General features: G+C 36.9%; 1 protein-coding gene across 1 annotated transcript; it reads left to right on the top strand.

Moving 5' to 3' along the window:
* The first annotated feature begins 22,911 nt into the window (after positions 1 to 22,911).
* LOC120203416 (V-type proton ATPase 16 kDa proteolipid subunit) lies at positions 22,912 to 24,614 on the top strand. Its single transcript, XM_039203716.1, has 3 exons — positions 22,912 to 23,040; positions 23,806 to 24,091; positions 24,434 to 24,614. The coding sequence occupies exons 1-3, from the start codon at positions 22,962 to 22,964 to the stop codon at positions 24,564 to 24,566; spliced, it is 498 nt and encodes a 165-aa protein (XP_039059647.1). The 5' UTR covers positions 22,912 to 22,961; the 3' UTR covers positions 24,567 to 24,614.
* Positions 24,615 to 26,055: the final 1,441 nt, after the last annotated feature.

Genomic DNA, 26,055 nt, shown 5'->3' with positions numbered 1-26,055 from the left:
GCTGGTGAGGCATCATGGGGTGGGTTGTGTTGTGGGAGGATCGATATCGGCGCCTTCCCCGTAGAGAGCCCATTTTTTATGACCTCTTGATGTATGCTGAGGATTATTATGAGTGGTTCAACAATAACGGGAAACCGTTTCTACTTCCCGAGGATGCACGAGGGCAGACCTTTCCACGACGTCGACAGAGACGTTCACCGACACAGCATCATCATCCCCCGACTCGTGGACAGAGAGCAGGTGCTTTCGGTTCATCCTCAGCTGCACCAGCAGGACCTTCTCAGCAGCCACCGCAGCCATATATGCCGCAGCCATATATGATGCCGCCATCGCCTTTCTATTACCAGATGCCGCTGCCTTCACCTGGTTTTATGACCCCGCCACCGTCACAGATGACCCCTCCTGGAGGCTATTATGGGTCTATGTTTGTAGATTTGACTTGGGGTTTATATGCTGGATATTTGGCGGGTTCATCCTCATCATCCATGGTCGCAGCACAAACACCTCCTGTACAGTTTTCACACTCAGCGATATCTGGATTTTCCCAGTTTTCCCAGTTTTCTCATGCCGGTGGGATAGTCAGTCATACACCTCCAGGGTCCTTATTCTATGGAGGTGCTTCATCGTCATCAGCTCCTAATCAACTTGATGTACCTGCTCAGGACGACGATGACGATGGTGACGACGACGATGACGACGATGATGACAACGAGGAGTTAGAACCAATGATACGAAGAAATCCTCCTCGAGACCGACAGCCACCGCCATGTGGAACACATTCGCGACGTATGCATCGATAGATTTTTTTATTATATTGTATTTACTTTATTTTGTTTAATTGTAATTTTTTATTATTTCTCATTTAATACTTACTTTATTTTGTTAAATTTGTCGGACTTTTTTTTAATATTTTAGTTAATTTTTTTTATTACCATTTAATATCAGTTATTATAATTTGATTATCATTTACCATTTAATTCTTATTGTAAGTTTGTTGTATTTAAATATCAAATTGTTATTAGTTTGATAAAATTTAATAATAGTGTTCATTTTTTAATCTTCATCAGCGATTATCGAATGACATTAACTTGAAGTAAATGCAAATTAAAATACAAGAATTATTATTTGATAAACAAATACATCATTTCCTCATCAATTGTTACTTGATGACAACAGAAGTGGACATGTTTTTCTAGTGTGTCATGGGTTTCCACAATGGCCACATCTTCTGTCTTGTCTAGATCTTTCTCGAATATCCATATCGCAATGAATTCGATTGGATTTTGGACGACCACGCTCCCTCAATAAACTTGAATTTGGTACAATCGGAAGCCAATCTTTAACCTCATCAGGGTCTTTGTCATTACCTATGGGGGGAAACTCAAATTCGTATACCTTAAAAACATCAGATAGTAGGTATACGGGATCCACAAAATGGTTATAGTCTTGACGTGTATGCGAGCAAGCTGCTATCACATGAGAGCATGGATACTTCAGAGCTTGAAAAAACTTGCAATCGCACGCTCTGTCCCTTAGATTTACTCTTAACGACACAGCTTCAATCCCTTGAAGAGGTCGAGGCAACTCTGTGACACGAAACATTTCATGCCTTCTAGAGAAGCTTGTTACAGACATTCCATTTGATGCAACAATTTTTTTATGTAGATCTGCAACTAATCTAGGGTGATAGACATGACCGCCTTGCATCAAGGTTTGAGCTTGTCCCCCGAGCTTCGCAAAAAGCGCCCCCAAACAAAAATATATAGTTTTTACCAAAGCCGCTACAGGTAATTGACGTACACCCTTTAAGGTTGAATTGATTACCTCAACCAAGTTGGTCATCATGTGTCCATATCGATATCCACCATCATATGCGTTCGTCCACATTTCTTTATCAATGAGACTGATGTAATCGTATCCTTCCTCATTTTTCGCCCGCAAATCTTGAAGCATTGATTCAAACGTTCGAGGAAGTAGTTCGTAACCTGATCAAAAAATGTATAACTTACGAACTTGCTTTCTTTACAAAATTAAAATGATCAAAAAATGTATAACTTACTAACTTGCTTTCACTTACCCATACGCACAATTAATTGACGCTTATCATTCTTCTTGTACATTCTATGATAGTTCGCAGCAATGTGTCGGAGACAATACCTATGTTGGACAAAGGGTGATTACCACATTGGACCCAAAGACTCTATTACTGCTTTGATCCCAGCTCCGCGATCTGAAATGACACAAATTTTTTCCCTCGTGATAACATATGTACGTAAATTTTGGAGAAAAAAAAGCCCAAGAATCTGTATCTTCTCCTTCGACAAGAAAAAAAGCAACTGAAAGAATGTTGCGATTGTCATCTTGGACAACTGCCAATAATAAAACTTGCTTGTATTTTCCATACAAGAAAGTCCCGTCGATCTGGACCACAGGCTTGCAGTATTTGGCAGCATTAACGCACTATGGGTAACTCCAAAATACTCGGTAGAATTGGCATCGATCGCGAAGAACTCGATCATTATGGTATGCATAGGAGGTTTTGAAGTCCACAATTGTCCTAGGATTCAACGTTCGCACCAGCCTAAACCAACCTGGAAGTTCATTGTAAGATGCATCTCATTCGCCATGAAGTTTGACAATGGCATTTTGTTTTGCCATCCAAGCTTTTTTATAGGAGACGGTGTACTCATACTGTGATTGTATAGCTGAAATCAACACTGCAACAGCTATATGAGAGCTTGCTTTTACCATGGGCATGATGGCTTGGCATATAACTTCAGAGTTCAAGTTTGGATGATCTTGGTTGACCCCTCCAGCATAACATGTGTGAGGATCGTTGTATACTGTTAGTTTACATATGTTGTTTTTCCTCTTCATTTTCGATACGCGAACCATCCAATTGCATCCATTTTCGCGTCGGGCACAGTAGCATACATATTTTTCGGTCGTCGATCGGTTGACTCTGGACTGAACAGAATTACGGATATTGTAATTTTTGATAGCCATCATCGCTTCTTCTTTGCTTGAAAACTCCATGCCTAAAGATAACTCACCATTATTTATTGATGAGTAATATCCATAGTCACCGAGATGAGGCATATCCGCAAATTCTGGCCCGTACATTGCACCATAATCAGCTTCATACATATGTCCAGGAGGGTCAGTTTGTGCCACATTTCCTGGAACTTCATCATCATCGGAGTTGAATTGCGGTGATTCAGGGTGAATGAATAGTCCAGTCTCATCACCATCCACACCAGGCTCACGAAGCGGTTCTTCTGGTGGAGATTATGGTTCCTCCATGCTCTCCATATTTAGGTCGAAGAACCTACTACTTGCACGCCTTCCCCTTGAACTGGAAGGCATATCGACATTGAGATCGAAAAAACTCGCAGTCGAATGCCTCCCCCTGGAGCTTGAAGCCATCGTGTCAAATGGAAACTGCACAGATGGTTGCATCGATAGTATCTCCATATAGTCAAAGAAATTTGCAGATGAATACCTTCCCCTTGAACTGGACGCGGTGTTGCCATACGGATTGTTCGTGGACCCACCTCGATACATATCGTAAGGAGTTGCGGATGAATGGCTCCTCATTATGGCATTAAAATCATTACACATTATTATAGTCGGGCTGTCAACTTGATCAACTTGTTCAGCCAGCCCATAGTGTGAGCTTAAAGATTGACCCCGAACAGCACACACTTGAACAAAATGTGCATACATCTCAATAGCGGCGTCTGAATAATTACTTTGAGCTTCAATCATCATTTGAACATCATCATTGTTCGAAAGTTCAAATGCTGTATAAGTTAATGGCAACAATGATGTTGGAAATCTGTACTGCAACGACGACATTCTTCTGTTACTTCCAACATGAATCTTCCTCGAAATCTTCGTTATTATCTCCTCAAGAGTTATGTTTCTCTTGAATGATATTTTAACACGCTCATTTGATACGAAAACAACGCTGGTTTCATCTTCTCGAATTTCACCATCATAATAAACAATAGCTGAAAGTCGCGCCATTCTTTGAGTTTAAAAGTGTAGCAATATTATATCTGCAAAAAAAATAACTTAAACAAACTTGATTAAATAAATTATATATGAACGAAAATATAACACAATAAATTTTTTACACATCAAAGTAAATAATTTAAATAATATAATTTTATATTATTACCTGCACCGCAAAACTATTTCGACGTATGCTCCTGCTTTTCAATTTTACAAACATAAAAATTAATTGAAAATAATTATTATAATATTTTTTTTTCAAATAATGATAATAAAAAATAAGTATAATTAAAAAATTATAACAAAATTACCTTATAACGAAAAATCGCACGAACTTCTAAATCAAATTTGAGAAGATTACGAGAATTATTACTCGTTGACGGAATTGTTGTATTAATTTATAAGAGAGGAGAGATGAGATGAGAGATGCGAGGAGATGTGAGCAGGAGGAGTGTATTTATAAGCATATAAGGCGCGGTACCTGCACCGCGCTATATGTAATTATTCAGATAAAAGATATAGCGCGGATTAGGGACCGCGTTAAATATAATTTTGGTACGGCATATAGCGCGACCCCTGATCCGCGCTATACCCCTACGTGGCGTATAGCGCGGATCAGGGGGCGCGCTATACCCACGTGGCGCCAGATCACCGTATATCGCGGGGCAGGGGCGCACTTTTCTGCTAAGGATGTTAGATCGAGAAATATAATCTGACCGGTATTTGATCAATAATAATATTGATCACAGGTGATATACCGAGAAAATAGCCTATATTTTATCGGTATAAGCATTGATAAAGAAAAGAGAAAATCGCCTCAGTGACCAAAAATGCCTTATAATATACGATTTTAACCAACTTTTTCCGGATTTGCCAAAATGACCAACAAAATCGCAATGCGATCGCTAATTCGCAACGCGATCTCCATTATCGTAAATTCGCGTTGCATTTCGCGTTGCGATAGTTGGAAATCGCGTTGCGATGGTCTACAATGTCGTTGCGATTTTCTCAATTCGCAATGCGAATAAGTAAATCGCAACGCGAATTGGGAAAATCGCAATGCGATACTTACTATCGCAATGCGATAATACAAAATCGCAACGAGATAATGACTTTCGCAACGCGATTCTGACTTTCGCAACGCGATTTACATAGCGCCATTCGTATTAACGCGTATTTTTTTTTCAAATTCCAAACACGAATTTTTTCTTAATAAATCGGAAACTGAACCGTCCACAGTAATCGCAACTCATAACCTCAAACCCAAAATCACAACACTCGGTCCCATCTCCATCTCTCACTCTCTACGGCGAAATCCGTCCCCATCTCCGAAGATTTTCATCCCCATCGCCGGCGAAATCCCTCACAACCATTCACAGTCAAAAATCCCTCACAATCATTCAGAAATGGAAAATCAACCTCCGAGGGTTAGTTTTTTTTTATTTTTATTTTGAAATTTTTGCATTATTTTAGGTTTTTCATATTGATATTGATGATAAGTTTACTGGTAATTTCAATAATAGATTAACCATTTCACTTAGATTTCTTATTAAATTCATTCGATTGCTGCTAATACTGCTAAACTGTTTAGCCTGTGAAGTTAGTATTTGTCTTTGTTTTATCTTTTGGTTGAAGTAATGCAGAAGAAGAATAGTTTCAAGAATGAAAATCGCAACGCGGAAATAATTATCGCAACGCGAAATAAAAAACGCAACGCGAAACCAAAATCGCATTGCGATTTTCATTTCGCGTTGCGATTTTCATTTCGCGTTGCGATTCTCTCGTCGCGATAGTCATTTCGCGTTGCGATTCTCTCGTTGCGATAGTCATTTCCGCGTTGCGATTCTCATTATCTCGTTGCGATTTTCATTTCAACCAAAAGACAAAACAGTATTGCAAATTTTAGTTTCAAGAATAAACTACTATTTATGTTTATTGTTTTTGATATATCTTGACAGTGTAGTTTTTGGTATATCTAACTTGGTATGTTTATTGTTTTTGTAGAAATATTTTTCGGCTTCATTGACATTAAGGAATAAAGTTAGCCTAGCCACTACAATTGCTTCGAAGCTTTCACCTGCACAAAGAAAATTGTTTGAAGAAACCTGCTTCGGGCCATGGCTGAGAGTACAGCATCTGGGTGGAGATGCTAATTTGACCCATTTGTGGCTTCAGACCATGACTAGCGATCTACCCGACAGTATACAACGTGGTGAGGAAGAGATATGGTTTTATTTTCCACCGGCGTATACTTGTTTTGGGCGGAAGGAGTTCTGCTTAATCACTGGTCTACGATTCGGACACGATGATGTAGGCCAGTACACTCGTCATATCACCCGCCCATCATGGTTATCCAGGGTTTTTCCTGATGAGTCAATAGAGAAGCCGAACTTACACGTCGACGACATGAAGAAATTGTTTAATAAGAAAGATGGTTTTACTCGGATGAATGACGTCGATGTTGTCCGAGTATGCCTTCTACTTTTGTATGCCGGCTTTTTAGGCAGAGAGGCCAGACAACCTATTCCTCAGGAGCTAATATTATTGGTAGAGGACCTAAATGCATGGAATCTGTTTCCGTGGGGTTCGTATTATGGAAAGCTACCTGGACTAAGTTGTCGTCTGCCTTTGATGACCGCAAAAGTTTGCGGGGCGATGGGTCGAAATACACTTTGTCAGGCTTTGTTTGGGCCTTTAAGGTAAGAATTTCTATATAATGTTTTCAAAATTATAATTAATTATTTAACAATTACTAATGTTTGTTATTATATTATTTGTAGATTTTGATATTTGAGGCTTTCCCCAGCATGCGGACATATGCATTAAAATCCTTAGATGATATTCCTAGGGCTATTTCCTGGAAGAGGAAACGTATGTTGGATTGGGAAGACTTAATACCATATGCGACAATAAATAATGTAAGTTAACACAAATACTATCATATATAAACAAGTTATTAATAGTAGACGTTTAACTTTGTTTTAGTTTTTATATTTTTAGGAGGCCAACTCCATTATGAGACTGACACCCACGGAGGCTGAGCTTGCCACTGATTGGTGGCAAGCTAGTCAGCATTTTTTTGATGGAACGAATGATGAGCAGCCTCCACTTCCTCCACTTCGAGAGCCATCACCTCACCCAGAGCCATCACCTGATCGACCCGACTATACACCTCTACAACGAGAGCCATCACCTATCCCGTCACATCATCGAGTCTCTTCTCCACCATCACCTTATGATAGGCGACCGAAAAAGATGCCACGACTTCTATCTCCCTGTTCTCCACTTCCACGGGATGAGTCAAGGGAGTTACGTGATGAGGTCAATGCCTTGCGTGAAGAGATCGGTACTCTACGCAATAACGATGGTGCATGGCGTGTGGAGGTGTCTACTTTACGTGGTGAGGTTGCCGCTCTACATGAGATGGTAGTATCGTTGCAGAATGAGGTTCATACTCTACGCAACGAGGTAAGTTTAAGATTTTCCATATTTAACTTGATGATAAATTTACTCGTCACTTAGATTAAACGATGGTGCATGGCGTGTGGAGGTGTCTACTTTACGTGGTGAGGTTGCCGCTCTACATGAGATGGTAGTATCGTTGCAGAATGAGGTTCATACTCTACGCAACGAGGTAAGTTTAGATTTTCCATTTAACTTGATGATAAATTTACTCGTAATTTCACTTAGATTAACCATTTCACTTAGATTGTTTAGTAAATTTATTCGGTTGCTGCCAATTCTGCTAAACTGTGAAGTTAGTATTTATCTTTTATTTGTCTTTTGGTTGAAAGTAAATTTGTTCGGTTCCTGCCAATTCTGCTAAACTGTGTATTCTTTAACACTGTGAAGTTAGTATTTGTCTTTGTTTTGTCTTTTGGTTGAAAGTAAATTTGTTCGTTTGCTGCCAATTGAAACTATTCTCTTCTGCAAATTTGAATATGATAGAATAATGACTTGGGTGAATTCAATGCAAGTTTGAAACATATTTGTCTTTGTTTTCACTGTTTAAATATCATGTCTGTTTATTTACTGATATTTGTATTAATTATTTAGCGGACCGATAAGGTGGATGCTTTACGTCGGGTTTTTATTGCACGACAGAGTTCACGCATCAGACGGCGTGCACTTGCTATTAAGTCTCCGAACACCCCAATAGTGCGAAGACACCGCAATAAGAAGCCCGACTCGTCTGTCATCCCTCAAGAGTCCACTCCTATCGTTGAAGAGGCCCCTATCATTCCTCGAGAGTCCCATCCCACGTTCAAGAGGCCACTGTCATCGTTGAAGAGGTCCCTCCCACCATTCAAGAGCCCGATTCACATGGCGTCATATGTAGGATTCTGAGAAACCCTCTGACGTGCCGGACATGATGGATTCAAGTTGGCTCTCGTATGAGTTACCGGCCAGTACCATACCGGTATCTGAAGTGGAGAGGAAACAACTACCGGACACAATTCTGGATAACACCTTTGGGCTAAGACAACAGTTGATTTTTATCTACAGCGAAGCCAGGGGTGTTCACTGACATATGCAAGCTCAATGATGATATCTATTTGTTGCTTGATCGGTCTGATGGGGCGTATTATTAGGGGTCGAAGACAATGGCTATTCGATGGAGGGGTAAGTCTTATATTTTCTTATATTTTAATTTGATTATTTTTTTGTAAATTATGTAAGTTACTAATATATGTCTTTTTTGTAAAACAGCGATGTGTGGGTGTCACGTCTTCTAATAATTAGGAAATTTAAGGAAAATAAAAGAAATACACGATTACAATTATGCCGAAGTCTTTTAACGCCGTTCACTTGAAGAATCAACGAGATGAATCATTTGCGTTGGGCAATGGACAAGCTAAACTTTATCCTGCATGGTGGAGGTCGATAAGGTTAGTGTTTATTTAGATTGAGTTTAAAGGTATTCATAAATAGTGCGCAAATGAATGAATTATTACTTATGATTGCAGGTGTTTATCCCTGTTTGGAACGTAACCATTGGCTTCTCGTCGAGCTTCAGATCCCATCCCTTAAGGCAATAGTATATGACAGCATGATAAATTACATATCATTGGCTGATTTAAGAGATATATTAAGGGATGGAGCTCTTATTTGGCTAAATTCTTGGATGCGATAAATTTGGACTCGTTCTGGAAATAAGAAGCCAAAGAAGCTCAATATTACAGTTAGCAGAGACGAGACCGCACCCAACAAACGAAAGGACCCAGAGGGGATTGTGGTCCCTCGTATGCTTGGCGTTGGACCGTTTGATCACAGGAAGTATAAAGTATCTACCTCCCACGATATAGATAGAGCTGCATAGGCTTGTGGTTTCGACATTATATGGCTAGATCGATATATACGAGACGCTGCCTACCTGCATCCGCGTTATAAAAATGTCCATAAACAATTGGTATGTTTATAGGCTTGTGGTTTGAAAATGTTTGGTTAAGTACCTAGAATTCAATAATTTGCTGTTTGTAGGTTTTAGATGTGTAGAAAGTGTTGTTTGAGCAAATGTTTGGTTTATGCAGGTTAATCTCAGAAGTGAGCTACGTGAAAATGATGTATGGCTGCAAAGTTGATTCAATAGTAGAAGTGTTATTTTCTCTAATAATTATTGCTTTTTTTGATTGTTTAATTGATTTGTAAAAGGTGATTTGTAAAAGTTGATTTGTTAATTGATGTTAACATAATTCTTATTTGTGCTTGTTTAATTGATTGAAATGTAATGGTTGATTTTGTTGATTTCAATCTGCATTATGTGAAGGCAAAAAGTACTATCGCAATGCGAAATTAGCGTTGCGATTTTCATTTCGCATTGCGATTCTCTCGTTGCGATTTTCATTTCGCATTGCGATAGTAATTTCCGCGTTGCGATAGACATTAAGATGATTGCCTATTAAGTGATAACAACTGAACATATCATAGCAATTTTCAAACTCAAGTTACTAATACATGCCTAACTGAAAATATTAAAAGTTCACACAAAATCTACATAATACAACGTTTGCATTTAAAAATCACCTAAGTAACAGTCCCAAAAGGTGAAGCCAGTTGTGATTGGGATTTTAAAGATGATTGCGATTTGATTGCCTTTTTCTTGACACCATATGAGCTTTGGATTTTGATGATGATCCATATTTTGGTAGAGGAAAAGATGATTGTGATGGCACTGGTGATCCACATGTCAACCTTGTATGACCACTTTCCTTGCACCGACTACATCGATCTCTCTTCTCTTCACCCTTAGACGGTATACGATCGTGACTTTTTGGTCGGCCAGGTAGCCTTCTGTCCATGGCTGGTGGAAAAACTGTTTGTAAGTCATCTGGTATGTCCCACTCAGAATGATGTGGAATAGGGTAGACAATCTCGGCATAAGTCTGTCGATATACTTCTGTAGTGTAGCAATCCATAGCGTATGTGCTTGAATCATCTTGGTTTAGATGAAGAGCAACTTTTATAACATGGCCACACGGATAACCAGATGTTTGCCATTTCATACAACTACACGTCCTTGCATTTAGATCGACAAGCCCATTTAAGTTATTATCCAGTACTTTGAACAAAGTGTTTGAACATGGTTCAACTCTCCATGACGTTGACTTCACAACACGTTTCGTTATCTTTTTTCAGTCCATGGTGTAACACGATGTTCCAATGTTCCTGTAAATTTAAATAAATAATACTAGTAAAATATATGATAAGTTACGAATTCAAAGAAATAATACATGCATGGTTCTTTTCTGTAGTACCACTGTTGAATAGAGGCTCGAAAAAACTCCATTAACAGTAATGGGTAATTTCCGGGAATGACGACTTAGAGCGTTGATTGATTCTGCACTATTAGACGTCATGAAACCATATCTTGCTCCAAGTTGATGTACTCTTGACCATCTTTCAAACCCGACATCTTCTAGTGTTTGAACACTGAGGCAAAACACGTCTTAAACAGTTTATATGCTTATTGAAATCCACTTCCCGATAAGCCTTTACAGCCTTCCAGTATGTCCATTTGTGTTTTTTTATACCAGCAGACCTTGATTTTAGATTTCTATACAAATGAACACCACAAAGTCCATGAAAAGCATCTGGAAACACCTTCTAACAGCGTTGTCAATTGAGTTTGCCCTATCGAATATGATTGTCAGATTGCTAATAGGACCTATGCAATCCCTAAGATGCCCCATAAACCATGTCCTGAATCAGAGGTTTCAGATTTGCCAACCCCGTAAGCTATTGGCAATATCCCATTGTTAGCATCCATGGCTACTGCTAATAAGTTTACTCCAAGGTATCGACCTTTCAAATGTGCTCCGTCAACTATAATAACTGGGCGCATGCAAGTAATAAACGAACGAATCTACAAAATAATATACACAAGAAATATAATCATTTAAATGTGAAATGCATGTAACTAACAGAAATGAGTCAACAGAATTATATTGATTTACTAACCGCAACACCAATGGCGATAAACAGCAACTCAAAGCGTCCATCTCTATCTGTTTTGATATGAGTTACCGACCCAGGATTTTTCAGCTTTAAATTGTGACAATAAGCCGACAGTTGGGCAAACGATGCTTCTGGCGACCCCCTCAACAATTCCAAGGCATAACATATGGCTCTCCAAGCTTGAGAATATGATATACTAATCTTGAACCGAGCATTCATGTCAGTCATAATTTCATGTCCTCGATATACCCTGCCATTCAAAAACATTAACTCAGCCAGAAAACCACCCAACACCTTTTTGTTTGCCTGTCTATGGTGAGGAAAAACTTGGGTTCTTGAACATGTATGTTTATCAATAAAAGTCCTAACTTGAAACATTGCGCAATCTTTTATCCTCTTTGCAATCATACGCCACGTACAGTTTTTGTCAATCATACACCTTGTTTCGAAACGATCTTTGCTTGATTTGTTAACTTTTAGTTGATAGTTTTTGTCAATCATACACCTTGTTTCGAAACGATCTTTGCTTGATTTGTTAACTTTTAGTTGATAGCCATCTTCCACACATTTCGTATACAAAGCTATCTTCAAGTCTTCCTTTGTATCAAAACAATCATCTTTCTTGATACGAATAACTTTTGTGTAACAATCAACTGCTTTCTTTGCCAACTCTTCTTCCGGTAGCTGAAGTAATTCTGGCATATTCCAGTTATACTCCCGTGGCATTTTCTTTTCTTCGGGGACTTTTTCTTCTTCTTTTTCTTCTTCAGGATTATATGAATTACAGAATGGATGTTCAACATGTTCATTCACAGTCGTAACTTCCTCCTCATTATCATCAACAACATCTTCCTCGGCAACGGTGTTTCATCATCAAAATTCGGGTATGACCAATATCAAATCATTACACGCAGGGTCTGTTTCTTCTTCTGAAACATCATCAAAATCCGTGTATTGACCAATATCAAAGTCCGGGTATTGACCAAGATCAAATTTCGAATACTGACTAGTACTCACAATTTTTTCTCTTGGCTCATCATCGTCTAATTGGTCAATACAAAAACCGGAATTTGGTGCTGAAAGTTGATTTGGATTTGGATTAGAGAAAGGTTGTGGGTTTTGAGACCCACTTAGTTGATTACTACCCGCTACTGACCCAACAATACTATTTCTAGGTTCAACAACATACAATGTAACATCATCACTTGAAACATTAATGTAAGCAATGAATCGTTCAACATCTTCATTGTCGGTTAACAAATAAACTTTACCATTTCTCTGATAAGATAGCCTAAATCCACTTAGGGGCTCTAAATTCAATTTCTTTGAAACACATAACATTAGGGTTTCATAAGTTAACTTCTTTAATGACAGTTTTAGTTGAAGATTCATGGGTAAAGGCATATATTGTAAAACACCATGAACATTCTCCCATGACCCTCCAAAACACAAATCTATCCAAACATGATCAACATTAGATGATTTCATGGTTGTAACTAAACAAACGAGATGCGAAACTAAGACCTGTTACCGGATGGGGAAGGATGTCGTTGGATATAGGAACGGATGTCACCGGAGAGAGTGATAGATGGAGATGGAATGAGTTGCGATTTAGGGATTATGAGATGTTGATGCTGCGTAGATATATACACAAAAAATTTGGCTTGCGAAACTAAAACCTGTTGCGAACTTTGAAACTCGCATTGCAATTCTGTATTATCTCATTGCGAAAGTCAGAATCGCGTTGCGAAAGGCAATCATTTGACCATCGCAATGCGAAATGCAAATCGCAACGATAGAATCATAATGCGAAATGAAAAAGGCAACGAGAGAATCGCAATGCGAAATGAAAATCGTAACGAGGGAATCGCAAAGCGAAAATTAAAATCGTTGCGATTTTGTCATTGCGATTTTCATTTCGCATTGTGATTATCTCGTTGCGATTTTCTTTTCGCATTGCGATCTCACTTAAGGATTAACATGCATAAACTTTTAACAATTATTGAATTCTAGGTACTTAACCAAACATTTTCAAACCAAAAGGAGTATATATGTTAACAAAACTTGCATTATGTGTATTTTATGTGTGCACTTTTAACATTTTCAGTTAGGCATGTATTAGTAACTTGAGTTTGAACATTGCTATGATCTGTTCAGTTGTTATCACTTATTAGACATTCATTTGACTATCGCAACGCGAAAATGGCTATCGCAACGCGAAAATGGCTATCGCAACGAGAAAATCGCAATGCGAAATGAAAATCGCATTGCGATTTTCTCGTTGCGATTTTCAATTCGCATTGCGATTTTCATTTCGCATTGCGATTTTCTCGTTGCGATAGTCATTTCGCATTGCGATAGTCTGTTTTGCCTTCAACATAATGCAGATTGAAATCAACAAATCAACTATTACATTTCAACACAAATTATGTACACATCAATTAAACAAATCAACATTTACAAATCATCTTTTACAAATCAATTAAACAATCAAATAATAATAATAATTCTTATTTCTTCATCAATTATTGAATCAATGAATCAACAACTTTGTGACCCCGTACATCCATTTCACGCAGCTCACTTAAGGATTAACCTGCATAAACCAAACATTTGCTCAAACAAGACTTCCTACACATCTAAAACCTACAAACAGCAAATTATTGAATTCTAGGTACTTAACCAAACATTTTCAAACCAAAAGGAGTATATATGTTAACAAAACTTGCATTTGACTTACCAATTAACAATGGACACTTTCATAACGCGGATGCAGGTAGGCAGCGTCTCGAATATATTGCTCTAGCCATATAATGCCGAAACCACAAGCCTACTGCAGCTCTATCTCTATCGGTGGGAGGTAAAAACTCTGTGCTTCCCGTCGTCAAACGCGCCAAGCAAAGGCATACGAGAGGACCACAATCCCCTCTGGCTCCCGGCGATTGCTGTGGCGCGGTCTCGTCTCTGACAACTGTGACATTGAACTTCTTTGGCTTCTTGTGTCCAGAATGACTCCAATACTTAATCCCATCCAAGAATTTAGCCAAATGAGAGCTCCATCCCTTGAAAATATCTCTCAAATCAGACAGTGATATGTAATTGATCATGCTGTCAAACACTATTATCTTCAGGGATGGGAGCTGAAGTTGGACGAGAAGCCAGTGACGACGTTCCAAAACAGGGATAAACACCTGCAATCATAAGTAATAATTCATTTATTTGCGCACTTATTTATGAACACCTTTAAAAAATTTAAAAAATAAACACTAACCTTATCAACCTCCCACCATGCAGGATAAAGTTTAGCTTGTCCATTGCCCAACAAAAATGATTCATCTCGTTGATTCTTCAAGTGAACTGCGTGAAAAGCCGTCGGCATTATTGTATATAGCGAATTTTTTTTATTTTTCCTAAGCTTCCTTATTATTAGTAGACGTGACACCCATGCATCGATATGCTGTTTTACAAAAAAATACATATATTAGTGAATTACATTAATTTTTAAACAAATTAATCAAAATCATATATAAGACAAATATAAGACTTACCTCCCCATCCAAATAGCCACTGTCTTCAACCCCTAATAGCACACCCCACCAAGATCGATCAAGCAACAAAAACATTTCATCGTTGAGTTTGCTGATGTCAGTGTAACACCCTTGGCTCTGCTCATGTAGATAAAAATCAACCGCGGTCTTAGCCCAAAGGGTATTATCCACAATTGTTTCCGGTAGTTGTCTCCTCTCCACTTCAGATACCGGAAGGGTACTAGCCGGTAACTCATACGAGAGCCAACTCTCATCCATCATGTCCGGAACCGGTGGGGTTTCTCAATACTTCGATATATTACCCCATGTGAATCGGGCTCTGGAATGGTGGGAGGGACCTCTTCAACGATGACAGTGGCCTCTTGAACGGTGGGGGGAATCTTGAGGGAGAATAGGGGCCTCTTGAACGATTGGAGGGGACTCTTGAGGGATGACCGGTGAGTCGGGCTTCTTCTTACGGAGTCTTCGCACCATTGGGGTGAACGGAGACGTAATAGCACGTCCACGCCGTCTGATGCGTGAACTCCATCGTGCAAGGAAAACCCGACGTAAAGCATCCACCTTATCGGGCCGCTAAAAAAAATTAATACATAAATCAGTAAATAAACAGACATGATATTAAACAAAGACAAATATGTTTCAAACTAGCATTGTATTCACCCAAGTCATTATTCTATCATAGTTCACAAAATGCTCAGATAACATTCCAGAAGTAAGCACTTATAAACATTTAAAAGGACAACATATATAAACATTCCAGAAGAAGAATAGTTTACTTTCGCAACACGAAACTTAAAATCGCAACGCGAAAATGACTATCGCAACGCGGAAATGGCTATCGCAATGCGAAATGAAAATCACAACGACAAAATCGCAACGCGAAATGAAATCGCAACGACAAAATCGCAACGCGAAACACAAATCGCATTGCGATTTTCATTTCGCGTTGCGATTTTGTCGTTGCGATTTCATTTCGCATTGCGATTTTGTCGTTGCGATTTTCATTTCGCATTGCGATAGCCATTTCCGCATTGCGATAGTCATTTTCGTGTTGCGAAAGTAAACTATTCTTCTTCTGCAAATTGAAACTTGAATGGATTGTATTACTTCAACCAAAAGACAAAAACAAAACCAAAAACAAATACTAACAAAAACAGTTTAGCAGTATTGGCAGCAACCGAATGAATTACGAGTATGAAAAATCTTAAACTTACCTCGTTGCGTAGAGTATGAACCTCATTCTGCAACGATGCTACCATCTCATGTAGAGCGGCTACCTCACCACGTAATGTAGACACCTCAACACGCCATGCACCATCGTCTTTGCGTAAAGTACCGACCTCCTCACGCAAGGCATTGACCTCATCACGTAACTCCCCTAACTCATCCCGTTGAGGTGGAGGTGGAGAACAGGGAGATAAACGTCGTGGCATCTTTACCGGTCGCCTATCTTGCGGTGATGGTGGAGAAGAGGCTCGATGATATGACATAATAGGTGATGGTTGTCGTTGTGGAGGTGTATAGCCGGGTCGATCAGATGATGGCTCTGGGTGAGGTGATAGCTCTGGGTGAGGTGATGGCTCCCGAAGTAGAGGCTGCTCATCAACCGTTCCATCAAAAAAACGATTACTAGCTTGCCACCAATCAGTGGCAAGCTCAGCTTCCGTGGGTGTCAACCTCTGTAGAGGAGTGTTGGCCTCCTAACAATATAAAAGCTCAAACAAAGTTAAACGTGTACTAGTAATAACTTGTTTATAAACATATGGTAGTATTTATGTTAACTTACATTATTTATTGTCGTATACCGTAGTAAATCTTCCCATTGCAAGGTCCGTTTCCTCTTCCAGGAAATAGCCCTGGGAATATCATTTGAAGTTTTTATTGCATATGTCTTCATAGCGGGAAAGGCCTCAAATATCCAAATCTACAAACAATATAATAACAAACATTAGTAATTGTTAAATAATTACTTATAATTTTGGAAACATCGTATAAAAATTCTTACCTTAAAGGCCCAAATAAAGCCTGTCAAAGTGTATTTGGAACCATCGTCATGCAAACTTTTTCGATCATCCAAGGCAGACGATAACTTATTCCATGTAGCTTTCCATAAATACGAGCCCCATGGAAACAGGTTCCACGCATTTAGGTCTTCTACCAATTTGATTAGATCATTTGGAATAGGTTGTCTGGCCTCTCTGCCTAAAAAGCCGGCATGCAAAAGAATTAGAAGGCATACTCGGACAACGTCGACGTCATCCATCCGAGTAAAACCGTCTTTATTATTCAACAATCTTGTCAGGTCTTCTACGTGTAGACTCGGCCTCTCCAGCTCAGGAAAAACCCGGGATAGCCATGATGGGCGGGTAATGTGTCTAGTGTACCGACCTACATCATCGTGTCCGAAGCGTAGACCGGTGATTAAGCAAAACTCCTCCCGCCCAAAACACGTATACGTCGGTGGAAAATCAAACCATATCTCTTCATCACGACGTTGTATAGTCTCTGGTAGATCGCTAGTCATGGTTTGAAGAAACAGGTGTGTCAACATCGCATCTCCACCGGGATGTTGTACTTTCAGCCATGGCCCAAAGCATGTATCCTCAAACATTTTTCTTTGTGCAGGTGAAAGCTTCGACGCAATTGTTTTGGCCAGGCTGACTTTATTTCTCAAGGTCAATTGAGCCGAATAAAAGTTCTACAAAAACAATAAACATACTAAATTAGATATACCAAAAACTACACTGTGAAGATATACCAAAAACAATAATAAACATAAAGAGTAGTAGTTTATTCTTCAAACTTAAATTTGCAACACTGTGAATTTCGTATTTGTCTTTGTTTTTTGGTTGAAGTAATGCAATTCATTCAAGTTTCAATTTGCAGAAGAAGAATAGTTTCTGAAAATGAAAATCGCAACACGAAAATGACTATCGCAACGCGAATTTGACTATCGCAACGAGAGAATCGCAACGCGAAACTAAAATCGCGTTGCGATTTGCATTTCGCGTTGCGATTCTCGGTTAATTTAATAAGCAATCTAAGTGAAATGGTTAATCTATTATTGAAATTACCAGTAAATTTATCATCAATTTCAATATGAAAAACCTAATAATAATGCAAAAATTTCAAAAAGAAAATAATTAAAAAAACTAACCCTCGTTGGTTGATTTGGTTGATTTTCCATTTCTGATTGTGAGGGTGACTTTGAGAGATGGAGATAGACGGATTTCGCCGGAGATGGGGACGGATTTCGTCGGAGATGGGTGAGAGAGTTAGAGATGGAGATGGGACTGAGTTGTGATTTTAGGTTTTAGGTTATGAGTTGCGATTACGGGATATACTGTGGACGGTTCAGTGTTCCAATATATTAATATTCGTGTTTGGAATTTAAAAATAAAATACTTGGCCATGATACTAATGGCGCTTTGAAAATCGCATTGCGATTATGTATTATCGCGTTGCGAAAGTCAGTATCGCGTTGCGAAAGTCAGTATCGCGTTGCGAAAGTAAGTATCTCGTTGCGATTTTGTATTATCGAATTGCGATAGTCAGTATCGCATTGCGATTTTCCCAATTCGCGTTGCGATTTACTTATTCGCATTGCGAATTGGGAAAATCGCAACGACACTGTAGACCATCGCAACGCGATTTTCAACTATCGCAATACGAAAATGCAACGCGAATTTGCGATAATGGAGATCGCGTTGCGAATTAGCGATCGCATTGCGATTTTGTTGGTTATTTTGACAAATCCGGAAAAAATTGGTAAAAATCGTATATTATATGGGATTTTTGGTCACTAAGATTATTTTCTCTAAAGAAAAAGGGAAAATGAAATCTTTTCTTGTGAATGGAGAGTTTCAATGGAGGGGACACGGATTTCATGACATGCACGTAATCGACGCGTGAAATTAAACATTTTCATTTCAATTTTGCATTTCAATTTCAATTTCATTCCGACCTCTTTTTTCACAATTGATCTTGCCTGTATCTCCGCAGCTTATTTAGCAACCAATAAAATCTCTTTCATATTTTTGTTTTTACTTTTTACCTGTTTGAGATTAGTATTCTAAACTAGCCGAGATTGATTTAATTGAAGTTTAATTAATATTCGAATTGAATGTATTTAATTTAACTTTAAATTTGATTCGAGAGTTTAATGAGTCGAAATGAGTTATTTGATATCTAATTCGAAAATTTTTCGAACAACTCAAAAAAATAATATATTAAACTTTTAATTTGTTAAATTGTATTATTAATAATATTAACGTTTTTATGTTGTTGTTGTTTTTAATTCTAATTGCTATTTTTGTGAAATGACTATTTCCTTATGCATTGCAATCATCCACTTGTCTGAGTCTTCACAGTTAATTACCTCTGAATAAGATGAAGGCTCTTGGTTCACATCGATGTCTTCAGCAACACTCAAAATGTATGCAACTAGATCAACCTTTGTTGACGCTTGATTTCTCTTTTGGGTTTATTTAGTGCAATAAACAGTGGCGGATTAGACAATTGTAGAGGAGTTTTATTCTCTATAGATATTTTAGATGAGGACCTTGTTTTAAATTGAAACTCTACCTTTTCTATGTACACTCTGGTTCCTGTAAATTCTTGGCAGTTCCGTTAAGGGTTGATCCTCACCACATAGCAACTTTATCAAATATCACATCTTTGTTAATAACTACCTTTTTTAATTTTGGGACACTACAACTTGTAACCTTTTACTTCCGATTTATATAGTATAATATGCACTTCATGGATCTAGACTCCAATTTACCATTGTTTACATGGACATATACAGGACAACCAAATGTCTTTAAATTAGAGTAATTTGCATGCTTTCCAGACATTACCTCTTGCGAAATCTTTTTGTTAATGCCTATATATGGAGACATGTTGATTAGAAAACATGCTGACAAAGTCGTTTCAGCCCAAAATGATTTCTGTAAACCATAATTGGACAGTATGCATCAAACTCTCTCCATTATCTTTCTATGCATTCGTTCAACAATGATATTTTATTGTGGCGTACAATAAACTATCAAGTGTCTCACAATCCTTTCTTTTTGCACATTTTTTGCTTTAGGAAGAACGACTAACCTTTACAGAATAGTCATCAATGATTGTCAACATGTAGTTTGTACTTCCATGAAATGATACTCTAGACGGATCCCATAGGTCAACATAGTGGCAGAGCCACGTCTTCATCAAGGTGGGCACGTGCCCACCCTGGAATCTAAGTTTTTTTCGATTAATTACTTATTTTACTGAATGTGACTACCCTGAAATTTTTTATGCCCACCCTAGAATCTGAGTTTTCTTCAATTAATTACTTATTTTATGGACGATGCCACCTTGAAATTTTATTTGTACTCGTTCCATTTAAAAATTTTATGTTGTTAACATATGTATGCTCACTCTAAAAAATATTTGTGGATCCGCCATTGGGTCAGCATGAATATAGTTTCGTTTTGTGATTCTTTTTATAAAACGAACTCCCATATGTTTTCCAAACATGAAGTGTTTGCAGAATGCAAGCTTGAAAATTTCTTGACCATCAATGAGACATTTTATGCTCAACTATGTCATGTCAAGTTTGCTCATATGCCCTACATGCATATGCAAAAGCCTAGTTAGATATTCCTTCGACGGGGTGAATGATGCAACAACAACATTACTAATAACTGTAGACCCTTGGAGAACATGCAACCTTCCATTCTTTATCTCATTATTCACCACAACAAGTGAACCCTTGCTAACATTCAAAACTTCATCTTCAGCGGAGTACTTATACCTTTTTGTGTCGAGGGTACTTAGTGAGATTAGGTTACGCTTCAAATCTTGAACAAGGTGAACATCACTCAGGGTTTTTTACAATTTCATCATTCATCTTGACTTTGACACTGCCAATACCTACAATATTACAAGATGTATTTTTACTCATCAGTACAACACCTGCTGACCCAACTTCATAGGTCGCAAACCATTCATGGTTAGGAGACATGTAATAGGTGCACCCAAAGTCAAGGATCACCTCCTCCCTTGCCTTTGTGTTGCCTTCAGAAGCTACTACGAGTTCACACTCAACATTTTTGCAATATCTGCAACACTAGATCTCTCTACAGACCATTCTCTTTATCTTATTTTGCAACTTGTAACTCTCTGCTTTAATTTAACATTTCTTTTTCCAAAAGCTGTAATTTTTACATCTGTTAAAAGATTTTGATATGCCTCTTCCTTTACTATCAGAAGAACGATTTCATTCTCTTCCATAGTTTGAGTTAGTAGATCCAAGTACCACGAGACCTTCTACCTGGGGCTAGGAATCATAAACCAAATGCTTCATCTTTTCGAATGAGTGCAGGCCACTGTACATTTTTTTCAATAGTGAGTATTTTACGATAATAAAAAAATCGTGTCTCTAAAAGATAATGGAAGGAAACAGTAAATATAAAAGGATCAGTCTTAAGTCTTATTGGTCATATTTCACTTTTAAAATCTCTAGATCATAGACAATTTCTTGAATGGGGCCATGTGTTTTTTAAAAGACGTACCTTTTACCAACTTGAGGAATAAAGATGTTGCTTTAAGTGTAACTTGATGGTCAATGATTTCTGTATGCATAATTGCTCTAACTTCACTTACAACGAAGCATATGTTTGCTCCTTCAAGACATATTGTAAAATCTAATTTGATAGATATAAACAAATCTACGAAAGAGCTTTATGATCCTTACACTTTTCCTCATTCGTCGATTGTGTTATGACTTTTTATCACATACTTCTATTGCATCGTTGAGATCTAATTGTGCAAGAACATCATTATTCTTCACTTTTCATAGCGAGAAACTAGTATTTTGATCTAACAGTGGAATACGTACTTCATTATTGTCATAATCTTAAACTTGAAACTCTGATACCAATTTAATATATTATTAGAACGATTATTAGCAAACAATTAACACAATTGAAAAATAAAACAAAAACACCAAGATTTACATAGAAACCCCAAAAAAGAAAAACCATAGACAAATGAGAAGAATTTTACTAATATGAAGGAAGAAAATACAACATAAGAGAAGAAAAAAAAACTTGATGTCTAACCCCTACCCTTAGTATCTATTTATAAGGATATATACTTAATTACAAAAGAAAGTGAATAAAGTAAAAATTTATTTTATAAAAAAACTTACTTTAATAAAATTTTATACTTTTAATCAAAATATGTTTATTACTTCTCCAATTAAATTGTGCTATTTTGAATTTGAGTCAAACTTTAACAAGATGTGTATCCAAATCAAATTCAAAGGTCCAAAACAAGAAAGATCAAGGAGAAAATAAATGAGCGTCATCTTGATCAGTCGTGACATTTTCAAATCCAACATTGAGAAAAATAAATAATAAGAATGAAAAAAAAGAAAAATAAAAAAGTGTCAAAAGACAAACAAACGTATCGTAAAGACAGAAAAATTATTAATTAATTAATTAATATCGTATACTATAATATAATATAAGATACATATACTTTAAAAATTATTTTAAAAAAAATATTTAGAAAAATATTTTAAAAAGAATTATTAATTCATTAATATCGTATACTATTTAATTTTAGAATAGATTAAAATATTAAAAATAAAAATATAATAATGATAATAATAACTTTTTAAAATAAAAACATTTCAATCATTTACAACTTAATAATAGATATAAATATAAAGCTTCGGCCCAAGGACTTAATTTGGGCTATATAGCCTATTATATGCAAAAGACAAACCTGAACAAATATAAAATAAATAAATAAATAAAACTGTGCCTGATTTGTGTCCTTCTAAACCGGAGGAAAATAAATAAACTCTATCTGGAAACGAAGCAAGAGTCGACTTCATTCTCCTCAGATCCTCTAAATCCACCACGCCTCAGATCCTCTAAATCCACCATGTCTTCCACTTTCAGCGGCGATGAAACGGCTCCTTTCTTCGGCTTCCTCGGTGCAGCCGCTGCCCTCGTCTTCTCCTGTAACGAATCCTTACCTTTCTTCCTCGTGAAATTTATTGTTATTTTTACTTTTTAGAATTAGATCTCTTGCAATTTCTATTTATTTGATTTTCTCATGGAAAATTGATAGATCACTATTGCTAGACTTTAGCATCATTAAACGATCTGATTGGGAATAGTTTATGATTTTTTATGTTAAATTTATGTATAAATTTGATATTGTATTATAGGATTGATATGGATCTCTGATGCTGAGATATAAACAATTACAAAATAAAAGTTTACTTTGATCTAGCTGTGAAATTTTATACTTTCAACGTTTTAGTTTTTATTGGGATTAAACGGCAGAATTCGCTTAAATTAGAGTTATTTAGATGTGGATCTAATAAGAATATTGCATTCAAATAATATCAGCAGGTTTAAATTAAAATAAAATTATTTGTGAATTGAGGTATGGATTCCGTTCAAATAAACTCAGAAATTTTTTAAATCGGAAAAGTTTTAAATTTGGTCATGGATTGCTTTCAAGTTTACTTGTCATGGTTCTTATTGGAATTAAATGGCAGAACTCGCGTAAATTAGAGTTATTTTGATGTGGATCTAGTAAGAATATTGCATTCAAATGATATCCACAGCTTTAAATTGAAATAAAATAAATAGTGAATTTGGGTTTGGATTCCGTTCAAATAAACTAAGAAATGGTTTAGATATGAAAAAAAATGGTTATTGATTGCTTTCAAGTTTACTCGTCAATTGAAAATTAATAAATTAATTTTTGGAGATAGGTATGGGAGCTGCATATGGGACTGCTAAGAGCGGTGTTGGTGTTGCTTCAATGGGTGTGATGAGGCCTGAGTTGGTGATGAAATCTATTGTTCCAGTTGTTATGGCTGGTGTTTTGGGTATTTACGGGTTGATTATTGCTGTCATTATTAGTACTGGTATCAATCCTAAGGCGAAATCATATTACCTTTTCGATGGTTATGCCCATCTTTCCTCTGGTCTTGCTTGTGGCCTTGCTGGCCTTTCTGCTGGAATGGCGATAGGAATTGTTGGTGATGCTGGTGTCAGGTATGCTGCTTTTAGCGCCATGCCCATGTTTGAAACTTACATATGACACTGTTATTATTGATTGATACCAGAAGCGTTTGACCTTTGAAAATGTTGATTTATAACTTCTCATAAAGTGAAAACAGGCCTCAACGAAATTTCCGTGACAATGAGATCCGATCAAAGACCGAGTGTTTAAATTTTACGAAAATTACCGATAGATTGATAATGTTTGATCTGTCCTTCAGATGGCTCCATCTGAGATTTTTTTTTTTTTTATCTGTTGCTTTGGAAATATTGCGAGTATCAAACATTTACTTCAAAAACCATTCCAAATGATATTTGAACGATATTGTGTTGCAGAGCTAATGCACAGCAGCCAAAACTGTTTGTTGGAATGATCCTTATCCTCATCTTTGCTGAAGCTTTGGCTCTTTATGGCCTTATCGTCGGCATCATCTTGTCTTCTCGAGCCGGCCAATCTAGAGCAGAATAAGATGGTTGCAGAGCCGTTCTGGTATTGTTTTATTGCTTATCGCTGGGAAAGAGTATCGGTAATATATGTTATTTTTCTTTAACTTTTTAATTGGGAGTGTGTGCTCTAAAATATATAGGATTAATTTTGAATAGCATTGATTTCAATTTTTTTAGATTTTCAACTGATGTTATTTTTGAATAGTCTCGGTAATACATGTTGATAATCTTTCTTAATCATTCATTAGTATTAGACTATGTATAAAACAATTACAAAGATAGAAGATTCTAAGCACTTACAGCAACCTTAACCAGTTCATATAACAAATTAATAACCAACCCTAACAGTTTGATTAGTCAATGATCAACATGCTCCCTACTTCACTACAACACATCGTTTCCTCTATTGGAAACACTCAACTTTTGTCTCCAACAACCTAAAATATGATCTAGACAGAGGTTTAGTGTGGCATCAGCTCGTTGATGCTTAGCAGGGATATAATTCATGGGCAAATCACCGGTAGCAACTTTCTCCCGAATAAAATAAAGATCTAATTGTACATGCTTCGACTGATATTGGAACACTGAATTTGCGTTCATTGCCACAACATTAGTATTATCACTTTATACAAGAGACATAATAGATTGTGATATACCCATATCATCCAAAAACGTTTAAAACCAAATGACATCGGATATGAGATCAACAATTCTACAATATTCAACCCTAGTAGTTGATCTAGAAACAAACTTCTGATGTTTGGAAAACCACTATATCAGATTGCTACTAAGATATATACATTATTCGAATACAGAGCGTCGATCATCAACATCGTTAGCCTAATCAACAACAGAAAAGGTTATCGTTTGTAAACTAGTTCCAGACCCTCGAAAAACCAAACCAAAATCAAGAGTGCCACGCAAGTAACGTAAAACTACCTATGTAGCTTATAGAAGGATTGTGCATGTATTGAGCTACTCGAATCACGCTGAAAAGTGATATAAAATAATTGCTGAGATTGTTAGAAAGTTCTATGCAGTTGCAACAATCCTAACCGGCTAGTATAACAAATTAGTAACCAACCCTAATATTGATTAGTCAATGGTCAACAAACAATCTTATTAAATATAAAATAATCACATTAATTTTTTAAAATATTAAATATGAAATATTTTAAGAATCATATTAATTTTTTAGAAAAAAAAATTAAACACACAATTTTTTCATTATTATTTTCGTCTCATGTACAAGTATATAAATTATGCATGAAAATTAGGAATGGAGGTAAGATCAAATATTGAGAGGGGCAAGGTACTTAATTTCAAAATAATAAGAATTTAATATATATTTAATCTAAAAATTTAAAGAAAAAATCTAGTCTTACTTAAATTTAAATTGATAAGGATCTAAAACGTTGTTAAACAAAATATTTTTGGAGGGGCCCTCCCACTCCCTATATAGTTCGGTCCCTGATGAAAATATAATATATGTAACGTGTGTGTGATATTAA

This window comes from Hibiscus syriacus, unplaced genomic scaffold (genome assembly GCF_006381635.1).
Source record: "Hibiscus syriacus cultivar Baekdansim isolate YM2019G1 unplaced genomic scaffold, ASM638163v2 tig00009942_pilon, whole genome shotgun sequence".
In the NCBI taxonomy this organism is placed as follows: Eukaryota; Viridiplantae; Streptophyta; class Magnoliopsida; order Malvales; family Malvaceae; genus Hibiscus; species Hibiscus syriacus.
This window is presented reverse-complemented; position numbering and strand designations above follow the sequence as displayed.

What these genes read in the sequence shown, in the direction of transcription:
- LOC120203416 (XM_039203716.1), top strand. Translation starts at nt 22,962, where the DNA reads ATGTCTTCCACTTTCAGCGGCGATGAAACGGCTCCTTTCTTCGGCTTC. An exon ending in CGCTGCCCTCGTCTTCTCCT is followed by an intron (nt 23,041 to 23,805) that starts GTAACGAATCCT and finishes TTTTGGAGATAG; the next exon opens with GTATGGGAGCTGCATATGGG. An exon ending in GTTGGTGATGCTGGTGTCAG is followed by an intron (nt 24,092 to 24,433) that starts GTATGCTGCTTT and finishes ATTGTGTTGCAG; the next exon opens with AGCTAATGCACAGCAGCCAA.